The 13,342-nt window shown below is 40.2% G+C and overlaps 1 protein-coding gene across 1 annotated transcript in view; it reads left to right on the top strand.

Annotated features, from left to right (window-relative positions):
• cyb5r4 (cytochrome b5 reductase 4) overlaps positions 1 to 13,342 on the top strand; it is a 143,672-nt gene that overhangs the window by 49,880 nt on the left and 80,450 nt on the right. The window contains 4 exon segments of the mRNA XM_072250276.1: positions 3,980 to 4,073; positions 5,540 to 5,575; positions 6,026 to 6,148; positions 9,363 to 9,503. Coding sequence (XP_072106377.1) covers positions 3,980 to 4,073; positions 5,540 to 5,575; positions 6,026 to 6,148; positions 9,363 to 9,503 — 394 coding nt within the window.

The raw sequence follows: 13,342 nt of genomic DNA, 5'->3' as shown, positions 1-13,342 counted from the left end.
GACTGACTCAAACTTTGAGTCACACAAACTGCTCCCTCACTAGGAATTGTCATCCTGCAGGATCAATTCAGCCCCAGTATGGTGATGTATAGTACATAGCAGTTTGCTGATCACTCATGCATTAAGGATGTCTTTGGCACTCTGTTCCACAAGACCAGACCTCATGTTACTCTCCATCAGGCAGCTTGGCCACCATTTCCTGCCACTGCAGGCTTCCCAAAGTCCAAATGTTCACTTGACTGCATTTATGTCATTGCAAAGATCTTCCTGGTAACCTTATATCAGAATCACTTTGTGACCCTGGAACGTGTCTGCTATTTGAACGAAAGATTTTCATCCTGTGAGTGATGTGATGCACCACCTTGATGTCCTGTCAATAAACTATGGAACCCCTATCTGCCTTCAGGAATTACAAGGGTAGCTGTGGTGATGGAGACAATGCTCTCCAGTAATTTGAAGAGTGTTGAGCTTGTGCGTCTTTTTGAGCTGACTGATGAACTCAGCTATTTATGTGTATTCTTCCTTGCATAGAATAAATGGCTTTGGTAGAAGCTGCTATTTATTGGAAATATTGTATTTCTAACATTTTTATTGAACACAGCATTTTCTAGCAGTGTTCATTACATTTATACGGATGTAAGCACGCCCAAATCTATCACTCATTATATTTCTCTGTCGCACTGTTACTTTTAATTAACTTTAAAATCCTCAATACAGTCAAAGTTGTGCATTCTTCGCCAAGTCCGAAAATTAATTCCACTGCAATTAATTCAACTGCTTCCCACGTTTCAAGCTACCGACAAGGAATATATTGCACCATGGCCATGTAATGGAAGGCTGTTGGTAATGTTGTTACTGTGGCACCCATGGTATGGATTCCTCAGCTCTGGAAAAATAACTCTGTAGTACGCCCACGCTTTTGGGCTCTGCATACTGATAGAATAACGTTTGGAGTGCTGCATATAGTTCCGGTTGCCCTGCTATAGGAAGGATGTCATCAAACCAGAAAAAAGTACAAGAGTAATTTTGAGGATGTTGCAAGGACTGAACAGTTTGAATTACAAGGAGAGACTGAATAATCTAGGGATTTTTCCCCCCTTGGAGCACAGAAGGCTGAGGGGTGACTTATAGGGATTATTAAAATCACCAGTGGCATTGATAAGGTGAATAGCCATAGTCTTTTCCCTAGGGTAGGGAAATCTAAAATTAGAGGGCATAAGTTTAAAGTGAGAGGGAAAAACTTTGAGACCTGAAGGGCAATATTTTTACACATAGGGCAATGTGTGTATGGAATAACCTGTCAGAAGAACTGGTCGAAGTAAAGGTAGAAACAATTATTACATCTATAAGACATTTAGAGAGGTACATAGTTAGGTACCATTTTAATCAAAAATCTAATGAAAGAAAAGAGATGGAAGAAAGCAAATCGTATAGAATATAAGTCCTTAGATAAAAAAGTTAAAAGCTTATGTCAAAAAGCCAAAGAAGAATGGTTAAACTGGGAATGTGAGCAAGTAGAAAGAATCCCTTTTACTGATCCAAAAAGATTACATCAACAAATCAAGAATATCACTGGTAAAAAGCTCCTCTGTTCTTCAGGCGGATGTTTGAAAGCAAAGAACGGTACTATTATCATGGAAAAAGATGAGATTATGAACAGATGGACTGAGTATATTCAGGAATTGTTTGAAGACGATCGAGGCAAAAAACCAGAAATTAAGAAGAACATTGAAGGTCCAGTTGTTTAAAATCTGAAGTTCGTAATGCAATAAACAAGATGAAGAAAGGAATGGCAGCAGATCCTGATGAATTAGTAATAGAACAAATTATCGCCCTTGAAGATTATGGAATTGAAACACTGGCTGATTTAATCAATGACATTTATAAGACCAGAATAATATCAGAAGAGATGAAAAAATCAGTACTTATCACTCTTCCTAAGAAACCTAGAGCAACAGAATGTGAATTACATAGAACCATAAGTTTAATGAGTCATATCACCAAGATACTTCTAAGAATTTTGATGACAAGAGCTAAAGTAAGATACAAGCTGAAATAGGTAAAGAAAAATGTGGTTTTGTGAAAGACAAAGGAACAAGAAATGCGATATTGATGTTAAGGATACTATCAGAATGAGCTATTCAAGTGCAAAAAGATATGTTTGTTTTATCGACTACACAAAAGCATTTGATAAAGTGAAGCACAATAAGTTTTTTGAAATATTACAGGAAACTCTAGATCGAGATTCGAAAGACCTCTGCCTAATCAGAAATCTGTACTGGGAACAAACTGCCGCTGTAAAAATAGATGGAGAAGTGAGTCAGTTTACGGAAATTAAGAGAGGCATTAGGCAAGGGTGTGTTTTCTCCCCTGATTTGCTTAATGTGTACAAAAAATCAGAGACATCTTGGGAATCAAAGTTGGCGGCAATAATTTTAGATATGGGGATGACACTGTTAATTGCAAGTACGGAGGAAGAACTACAAAACTTAATTAATATAGTTGTTGAAGAAAGTGCAAAAATGGGTCTGTCTATCAATTGCAAAACGACAAAATGTATGGTGATATCCAAAAAGAAGGAGAATCCTATCTGCAGGATGAGAATAAACGGGGAAGACATAAAACAAGTACAGAACTTTTGCTACTTAGGAAGCTGGGTGACATCAGATGGCAGGTGCAACATGGACATCAAAAGAAGAATAGGGATGGCAAAAGACACCTGTACGAGAATGAAGAGTATACTGACCAATACTAAACTAGGCATGTCAACCCGCCTCAGGGTACTGAACTGTTATTCTTATCCAGTTATGTTATATGGCTCAAAATGTTGGACAATATCTAGTAACATGAGGATACAATCTGAAGCAGTAGAGATGTGGTTTTTGAGGAGGATGCAAAGAATATCATGGATAAAATGAATATCTAATGAGGATGTCATGAACAGAGCATACACAAAAAGAGAAATAATGTAGGAGATCATGAAAAGGCAATGTGACTTCATTGGACATGTGATTAAGAAAAAGGAGTTAGAATGCATGGTAATTATGGGAAAGATTGAAGGAAAGAAAGCAAGAGGAAGGCAAAGACAAATGATGATGGAGACAGCAGCCAGAGAACTGGAAATGAATACCAATGAGGAAATTGATCCACTTGACTCGAAACAGGAGTGTGTGGGCCATGGCAGTCAAAGCTCAAACTGGGCATGGCACCTGATGATGATGATGATGACGACGACGACATGGTTAGGAACGGGTTAGACGGCTATGGGCCAAGTAGATGCAAATGGGACTAGCTCAGTTAGGCAACTCGGTTGCCATGGACGAGTCAGGCCAAAAGACGTATCTTGCATGCTGTATAGCTCTATGACTCTGCCCCTCACTTCTATGGCATGCTCTGTGAACACTGAAGATGTTTGAGGAGCCTACAGTCAGAGGATGCCCTGTCAGGTTTAAAAAAGATTGTTCTTTTAAATAGAAGAAAAGCATTAAATTAGCAGAATTTGCCTCTGGTTCAAACGTGTTCAATAATAGTCTTTGTATATACCTTTCTTCACATTATATCGCATAGGTGTCACATAATGTGGTGTCACTCGGTATGCTCCTAATGCAGGGAATAGATCAGATGCATTAATGTGGGGTGCATCTGGAAATACTTCAATTTTGTAAATGCCTCTATGTGAAATAATACCAATCTCCAGTGCAACATACTCCCTGTGAAATTGAAATTGCACCATGTGCTATTCAGAAAATGAATTTGTGTAATCCATTCTCTAGACTTAAAATGAATACCTCCCTTCACAAGTAAAAAAGGAGGATTTGGTGTGACTACTTGTATGATGACATTTGTACTAATAAATGCATTCTGAATGAAAAGTGATTTAATTATTGTAGGCATCTGTAAATCAATTATTTAAAATTTTGGTGTAAAACTTTTAATTTTAAGCAGGTCAGTTACTAATTTGTACAAAATTCTTTTGAAGGACATCAACTCAGATTCTGTGATTGTTGACTTGGAAGGTAGTGTTCTTAGAACAGAAGTTCGTCAAGGAGAACATTCTTATATCCTTCATTTGGGTATGTAGGAGCTTCAATGGCAATATCTAACGAGCCAGTTCAGAAAATGGATAAACATAAATGATTGTTGATACAGTAATCACTGATATTTTACTTTTTAAAAACTTGTTATATATTACTGAATATTGGTCTGCTACAAGGTTAACATTGTTGCAGCTAAATGGGAATATTGAAATAATTCGAGTTTATATAGTGAGCTCAGGAAATAATCGATTGTTTTTGTTAAAATTATATATGTAACCTTCAAAAACATAACTCTCCCTCAATCTCCAGGCCACATATTAGGCGTTTTGAATCTTCGACATATTTAATGCACTTGTATACAAAGTCATCCAGACACGAAGACTTCAAATGGCACTTTAATAATTGATTGACACATGCATTGTCTCTGAATGTGATTCTGTTAGAAGGTCTTCATAATGCCTGTAAACTATGCTTCACTCTAACCTAAAAGACGCCTACCTGACTTAGTCTGATGTCTGTCACTATTACACAGATAAATCAGTTGTAAGTTCTTTATTTACATCTTCACTTGGATTAACAGGCATTTATCCAATTGCTCACTCTAGGTGAGAAGAGGTACTTTCTGTGAAAATCAAAGAATCAGGGTCAGCCTTGTACAAAGGTTCCTTTTTATTATATACAGTATGTTTTACCTTTAAAACTGTCAGATGTACACGTACAGGTCACTATAAACTCAGCCCTGAGACTGTGAGTTCCACAGTATGCTGTAAATCTAAAATAGGTAGGTCTGTAAATACAGGGCTTGTACCAGATAAAACACAAAATAATCTGCAGATGCTGGGGTCAAAGCAACACTCACAACACGCTGGAGGAACTCAGCAGGTCAGGCAGCATCCGTGGAAAGATTGGTCGACGTTTCAGGCTGGAACCCTTCATCAGTCTGACGAAGGGTTCCGGCCCGAAATGTCGACCGATCTTTTCCATGGATGCTGCCCGACCTGCTGAGTTCCTCCAGCGTGTTGTGAGTGTTGCTTGTACCAGATAAGTTGCCATAATGACTGCCTGACTGGTGTTAATAACCCAAATGGTATTTTAATTGACATTTTTGTATGTTACTTCAGTTACACACTTTGTGATGTTTAATTTAATGTTGTCTGAAACGGGCTAATATGAAACTCAGTTGTGTAATTGCATTCCGGCACATTCTCATTTGCCTTTCATAAATCAAAAATGTAACTTTGCCATTGCAATGATAACCTAAGAACAAATAACCCAGCAGAGTTGGAATAACTCATCACTGGCCAGTCTGGTCTTGTTCCACACCGTGCCACTGGACAATTCTGCAAACCATAGTTTAAATTCACCTCTTATTAGTGTGAATGACAGATTTTCTCTCTGAAAGTCTGTCAGGCTTATAGATTTTCTTTGACATTCATTGTGTGTACATGTTTTTTTTTGACTTTGTTTTGGACTAACAATGTTCCCACTTTTTTTAAATGTAGAACTGAGCCATGAAGTAGTACAAGAGGTAGCACCTGGTAAGCAGAGTTTTAATAATACTGTATGTTTCAAGAAAATACTGGCTATATGAATATCATTCAGAGCTTCAGAAATTTTTTCTTGCTTTCTCACTTTGTGAAATTTTGTGCATTTTGTACCTAACAGAGAAGTATGCTTGTTTACATTAATTTAGTTTGTTTTCAGTTAATAATCCAGAAAATATGTACCAATACTATATGGGGTAGAAAGGTTTTCTATTACATATCTGAATTTGAAGATACTTTTACAAATTTATGACCGAGGCTTTGGCTTTTTCTGATCCATAGCACAAATCAGGCAATTGGCTGTAAATTCTCCAAGTCATTTTTTATCATTATTTTGGCCACACTTTAAAATTACATGAGGAATTTACCAAGAGTTTGCATTCTGTTCTGAGTTCTGTTGTATCACTTCTTATGCAGCATGTTAATTCTAATTTATTCATTTAGTACACTGTAGCAACAAAGTGGGGAAAATTGAACTGCACTTGAAAAAAGTTAATAATACAGTATGGAATGATCTTGGACAGCCTCGAGAACACCATAACACATATGAAAAGAATGCTAACAGGGGTATGTATACATGATGTTATTTATATGATTCTTTAAGTTGATCCATTTATATTATTTATGATGTATGTGAAAAGAATAAAGTTTAATTTGAGAACCTTGTAGCTAGTGTGAATGTGTGTTGGGCTGAAACCTAGATTAGTACACATTTATAAACCAATATACTCTGGAGCAGTAGTGCTTTATAAAATCTCCAGATTACCTTAGTTGTGCTAGTTGGTGTAATCCCAGTGTAAAGATCTTTGCTGCTTTCCCTAGGGATTGATTTTGAACAAATTCTTCAATCCTTTTGGATGATCAGTAGAAGTTAAGTTCAATTAGTTTGTTTTCCAAACAGGATTTTCCAGCTTTTCATTCCCCTTTTGGGGATCCTTAAATTGTCTATACCAGGGAAAAGATCCAGAGAAGTGTCACTTTTGACTGTTTTCTAAGGTAACCTTGCAACAAGTAAACAAAATTTAGTCGCTATGTTGTGTGTTTGCAGTGAGGACGAATCCCAGGTCATATCTGTAATATAAGAAATTTAATTTTTGTGGCACACCTTACTCAGACCTCGCGATCCTTTGTTGTATTTATACTTCCAACTGAACATTTGTACGAAATGGAGTTTCATAATCTTCAGATGCCCCATAACTTTACTCTCCCATTCCAGTTACAGAATGTCATGAAATGGGAAATGTGAGGAAACCTTTTGAGATTTACTATTTGAGAACAAATTGATCTGTCAAAAGTAATGAAAATTACTGAAATATAACCATTATTGTACAGGATGGAATTTTTTTTTAAACACAGGCCACATGTTTTTACAGGGTGATTTCAAGAGATGCTCTTCAAACTGTCTGAGATAGTAGTTCACTAGCTTTAAATCTTTTTGTTATCATCATTGTTAAATCAATATACACATATTGTGCATGTACTTAGCAAAGGCTTTAAATACAGCACCGCAGAGTGTGATTGCTCACAATGCTTTCATGAATCAGCCTGATTCAAGCCAATGACTTTGTACTCAGCTTCAGCCATAGTTTGACGTAAGTTTGTCCATCAGGGCAGCAATAGATAGGGTCAAGTTCCAATGTCTGAGGTGAGCATGAAAGATAAATGACTGCAAGGAAGGAATGCATTGGCATATGTCAGGCTGAAGAGCGTCAACATCAGAATGAGCAAGGCTCTTTGCTAAGCGCCTTCTCACATCAGAATTATAATCTGTAATTTAGTTGTAACTCATCATGCAAACTTTTGGAATAGAATCATTCCTACCTTGATATAAGTGATCCTTACACAGCAAGGATATGGTCGAATAGTATTTTATGGCAAAATCTTCAAAGAAAATTAAGATATATCAAGAAAAAGTGTGTCATCCTGTGGGTTTATGTGCCAGAAATTTGTGTAACAAATTAGGAAAAATTATGTAATGAATACAAGAGATTCTGCGGATGTTGGAAATCCAGGGCAGCACACACAAAATGCTGGAGGAACTCAGCAGGTCAGGAACTCAGAACCTATGGAAGTGAATATACAGTTGACTCCTTGGGCTGAGACCCTTCGGGACTGGAAAGGAAGGGGGCTGATGCCAGAATAAAAAGGTGGTGAAGGGGAAGGAGGACTAGCTAGAAGCTGGTAGGTGAAGCCAGGTAGGTGGGAAAGGTAAGTAGTTGGAGAAAAAGAAATCTGATAGCAGAGGAGAGTGGACTATGGGAGAAAGGGAAGAAGGAGGGGCACTAGGGGAGGTGATGGGCAGGTGAGGAGAAGATTTAGGAGGCTAGAGTGGGGAATATAAAAAGAGGGGAAGGGTGGGGGGGGGAAATTCCAGAGGGAGAAATCAATGTTCCTGCCATCATGTTGGAAGCTAGCTAGATGGAACATGAAGTGTTGCTCGTCCACCCTGAGGATGCCTCACCATGGCAAAAGAGGTGGCTGCAAACTGACATGTCGGAATGGAAATGGTGAACTAAAATGTCTGACCACCAGGAAGTTGCGCTTTTGGTGGATGGAACGGAGATGCTCGACAAAATGGTCCTTCAATTTACATCAGGTCTCATTGGGATTGGGGGGGGTGGATACAACAAGTGACCCCAACAGATTCACAGGCGAAGTAAAGCCTCACCTGGAGGACTGTTTGGGCCCTGAATGAAGGTAAAAGAGGAGGTCAATGGGCAGGTGTAGGATTTCTGTCGCTTGCAGGGATGTGTGCCAGCTGGGAGATTAGTGGGGAGGGACAAGTAGACTAAGGAATCTCAGAGGCAGAAAGCAGGGGAGGTGAAGATGTGTTTAGTGGTAGGATCTTGTTGAAGATGGCCAAGGTGGTGGAGAATGATGTGTTGGACGTGAAAACTCATGGAGTGGTAGGTGAGGACAAGAGGAACCCTATCCCTGTTAAGGCAACAGTAAGATGGGATGTGTGAAAGTCTAGAAAATGAGGAAGATGTGGTGAAGGCAGCATCAATGATGGAGGAAGGGAAACCCTGTTCTTTGAAGAAGGAGGATATCTCTGATGTCCTGGAAAGAAAAGCTTCATTCTGGGAACAGATGCTGCACAGACAAAAGAATTAAGAAAGGGAATAGCATTTTTTTTAAACAGGAGACAGGGTGGAAAGAAGTATAGTCATGATAGCCATGGGAATTTGTATATAAAAGATGTTGATAGGCAGTTTGTCTCCAAAGATGGAAACAGAGAGATTGAGGGAGGGGTCAGAAATGGATCAAGTGGATTGAAGGGCAGAGTAGAAGTTGGAGGCAAATTTAATGAAATTGACAAGCTTAGAATGGGTGCATGAAGCATGATGCAGTCGTCAATGTAGTGGGGGAAGAGTTGAGTATAACTGGCGAGGGCTTGGAACATGGACTATTCTATGTGGCTCACAAAATAGCTGGGGCTCCTGTGCGTGCCCAAGGCTAGCCTTTGAGTTTGCAGAAAGTGGAAAAAACAGAATGAGAAATTATTGAGGGGTGAGGACCAATTCTGCCAGATAGAGGATGGTGGTGGAGGAGGGGAACTTGTTATGTTTTTTTGCTGAGAAAGAAGTGGAGAGCTTTGGGCCTTCCTGATGGGGGATAGACATGTACTGGGACCGGATATCTGGTGAAAATGAAGTGATCAGTATCAAGGAATTGGAAGTTGTTGAAAGGTATGTCATATTGGAGAGAAAAATAATGGGAATTGCTTTTGTTAATATCTTGACAAAATTACAAGTTCCATCTTGCTCTACTCCCAAAACAGATCTTTTCTACCGGAAATGCAATCTGATCTCCAAGGTGGATGTCTCGCACAATACCAGACTGTTCTGCTTTCAGCTACCCCCCGGATGTCATCTGACTGTACCTGTTGGACAACATGTGTATCTTAAGAGCCGCATTCAAGGTATGTCAATGCCTTCCCTTGTACAGTTCACCAGAGCACTCAATTTAAAAGCAAAATACAAATAATCATATGGATTACTAGTTGAAAATTGACTAGTTCTTTCACATTGCATCTAAAGGAAAAAAGATTAAATGTGAAAGCTTTAGGTATGGAATAGTTTCTCAGTCGTTGGGTGCCCTGTTGTTGCAAATCTGCTTTTATGAAACGGTGATTCATTGTTTGTGGATTCCTGTTATTTGCACTGAATAAAGCCTTGTCAGGATGTAAATGTGGTATCTACATTTTGTTGTAATTATAGGCAGTGAGTTGTAAATTACAGCCTAATTGATTAAGATAGCATCAACAGATGATGTAGAGCTCTGAGACTCGTTCTGTTACCTTCAACGTTAGAGGGTTCTCATCCACAAAGAACGCTGCCTCGAAGAAGTTGCAATTAATTCACTGTGTCATATCTAAGCATAACCACTGTATTTTAGCAGTGATGTTTTTATGCATGGATTTTTAGTACATGTTATAATTATGTTTATTATTAATCATAAGATTATTTTCCGGTAAAATGGTGACGCACTGGGAATCCAGTGTCCACTCAGGGTCCAATCAAAGGTGTATTTGTTTGTCCTGTATATTTTTTTCTACAATCACAAGTCACTGCTAGATGCTAAAAATGTCAGGTACTGCAGGACCATCCCATCAGTGAGTGTCTCAATGGCGAAACAGCGGGACTTGTTGAGAATCATTGTTGTGTTGTGGAGTGGACTTGTGTGTCATTGTGCTATGATGGTGCGTGGTGCACATGAATGTCTGGACATTTTTATTGGGATCACAAGACCCTGGTGGACATTGGTAGAATGCTGGCTCCGGTTCAGTGGCAAGACTGACAGCGGGGTAACTGCGTTGCCTCAGTAGTGGCTAGAACTAGGTGGAAGTTGTGGGCTCACCTGTTGCAGGAGAGGAGATATTGAAGTGGTATGGGAGAGCCTCTTGTGCAATGTTCTGTTGCTAATGTGTATTGTACCATTGCCCCAGAGGAATGCTTTCATTTGTGTATTTATGTATGGTTTAATGATAATTGAATGAACTTAGTTTCCCCTTAGCAGTTACTCATTCTAGATGGGTTGGGTATGATAAAGTAACCCTGTGCTGCTTCTGCTTGAGTGTAGGATCGATAGGCATCCGTTAGTCTCATGAGACCATGGATTTGCGCCTTGGAAGGTTTCCAGGGCACGGGCCTGGGCAAGGTTGTATGGAAGACCAGCAGTTGCCAACGCTGCAAGTCTCCACGCCACCGATGTTGTCCAAGGGAAGGGCATTAGAACCCATACAGCTTGGCACCGGTGTCGTCGCAGAGCAATGTGTCTTGCTCAAGGACACACGTGCTATCTCAGCCAAGGCTCGAACTAGCGACCTTCAAATCACTAGATGAACGCCTTAACCACTTGGTCACACACCAACACGTGAGCACAGCTGACCTAATCCATATTGTTATCTGGTCTTTAGATTAGCTTTTAGAATCAACACTTCAGCTGGACTTTCCTTATCCCAGCTATCTTGAAATACCACTGGAAGAACACTTCCAGAACTTTCCATAAGATCGCAAGATATAGGAGCAGAATTAGGCCATTGAGCACATCGAGTCTGCTCCACCATTCCGTCATGCTTATTTATTATCCCCCTCAACTCCATTCTCCTGGTTTCTCCCTGTAACCTTCTTACTAATCCTTACTGATGCCAACGGTCCAATCAGCAGCAGGAACAGGCCTCAACGACGAGCTTTCTCACAGGTCGGTGACTCTTGTTTAAAAGTACAGAAGGTACAAGCCATTGTTGGGAGTAGGCCAGTAGTGAGTAGGAGTGTCAATCTTTGGCTCAAAGGAGGCTTCAGCTCAAAAGGGGTGTTGGCACCAGGTAAGCTTCTGTTAAGGTTCCCTTTTTTTTTTAATCTGTTACGGTACCTAGTGTAGTAAATGGCTGTTGTGTGTTCTTCATGCTGGATGTTAAGAGTCCTGGGAGACCCAGAATCTCCCAGGGAACTACATCTGCATCAAGTGCATCCATCTGTAGCTCCTTGAAAACCGTGTTAGGGATCTGGAGCAGGAGCTGGATGACTTCGGGCTTGTATGGGAGAGTGAGGAGATAATTGATTAGAATTACAGGGAAGTAGTCACCCCAGTTGTGGGAGGCAAGTAGCTGGGTAGCTGTCAGGAGAAATGGAAATATGAAAAGGCAGTTAGCACAAAGCATCCCTGTGGCCAATCTCCTCAAAAATAAATATACCGCTTTGGATACTATTGTGGCAGATGACCTTCCACAGGAATGCCATGGAGACCAGGTTACTGGCACTGAGCATAGGTCCATGGTGCACAAGAGGGGAGCAGCAGTGATAGGGGACTCAGTAGTCAGGGGAACAGACAGGAGATTCTGTGGACATGAACGGGACACCGAAATGGGATGTTGCCTCCCAGATGCCAGGGTCAGGGACGTCTCGAATCGTGTCCACAACATTTTGAAGAGTGAGGGACAGCAGCCAGATGTCTTGGTATATATTGGTACTAATGACATAAGAAGGAAAAGCAAAGAGGTCCTGAAAAGAGAATTTAGAGAGCTAGGTAGAAAGCTGAGAAGCAGGGCCTCCTGGTTGGTAATTTCTGGATTGCTGATTGTGCAGCGCGCCGGTGAGGGTAGCAACAGGATGGTTTGGCAAATTAATGCAGGGCTGAAAATCTGGTGCAAAGGGCAGGGCTTCAGGTTCTTGGATCATTGGGATCTCTTCTGTGGGAGGTATGACCTGTTCAAAAGTGACGGGTTGCTCGTGAACCTACGCAGAACCGATGTTCTCGTAGGCAGGTTTTTTAGAGTTGTTGGGGAGGATTTAATCTAATTTTGGGAACTGGAGTGAAGGCACTCTGGATAGGACAGATGGTAAATAAGCAAAGATAGTGTGTAGTCAGGCTGTCAAGGAAGGGCAGGTAGATGATAGGACATAATTGTAGCCAGCAGGGTGAGTATGAGTGCATTAGGGATGCAGAATCAAAAAGGGTAGCAAATACAGTACTCAAAGTGTTATATCTCTATGCACAGAGTATAAGAAATAAGGACGATGATCTTGTTGCTCTAATACAGATTGTCAAGTATGATTTTGTGGCTATCACTGAATTGTGGCTTGAAGGATGGTAGTAGTTGGGAGCTGAATGTCTAAGGTTATACGTTGTATGAGAGAGATAGGAAGGTAGGCAGAGTTGGTAGAGTAGCTCTGCTGGTAAAGAATGGCATCAAATCAGTAGAAAGATGTCACATAGGATCAGAAGATGGTGAATCCTTGTGGTTTGATTTAAGAAACTATGGGTAAAAGGACCCTGATGGCAGTTATAGACAGGCCTCCCAATAGTAGCTGGGATGTGGACTGCAGATTACAACAGTAAATAGAAAAGGCATGTCAAAAGGGCAATGTTATGATAGTTGTAGGGGATTTCAACATAGTTGTAGGTTGATTGGGAAAGTCCGGTTGGAAATGGATCCCAAGAGAATAAGTTTGTTGAATGCCTATGAGATGGCTTTTTAGAGCAGTTTGTCGTTGAGTCTACTAGGGGATCAGTTATACTGGATTGGGTGTAATGTAATGAACCAGAAGCAATTGGGGAGCTTAAGGTAAAAGAACCGTAAGGAGGCAGTGATCACAGTATGATTGAGTTCAACTTGAATTTTGTAGGGAAAAAGTAAAGTCTGACATAGCAGTATTTCAGTGGTGTAAAGGAAATAACAGTGATATGAGAGAGGAGTTGACCAAAGTAAATTGGAAGGAGGTGCTGGCAGGGATGATAGCAGAGCAGCAATGGTGTGAA

This window comes from Mobula birostris, chromosome 2, assembly GCF_030028105.1.
Source record: "Mobula birostris isolate sMobBir1 chromosome 2, sMobBir1.hap1, whole genome shotgun sequence".
Taxonomy (NCBI): Eukaryota; Metazoa; Chordata; class Chondrichthyes; order Myliobatiformes; family Myliobatidae; genus Mobula; species Mobula birostris.
The sequence above is the reverse complement of the archived record's forward strand: the minus strand, read 5'-3'. Positions and strand labels throughout refer to the sequence as shown.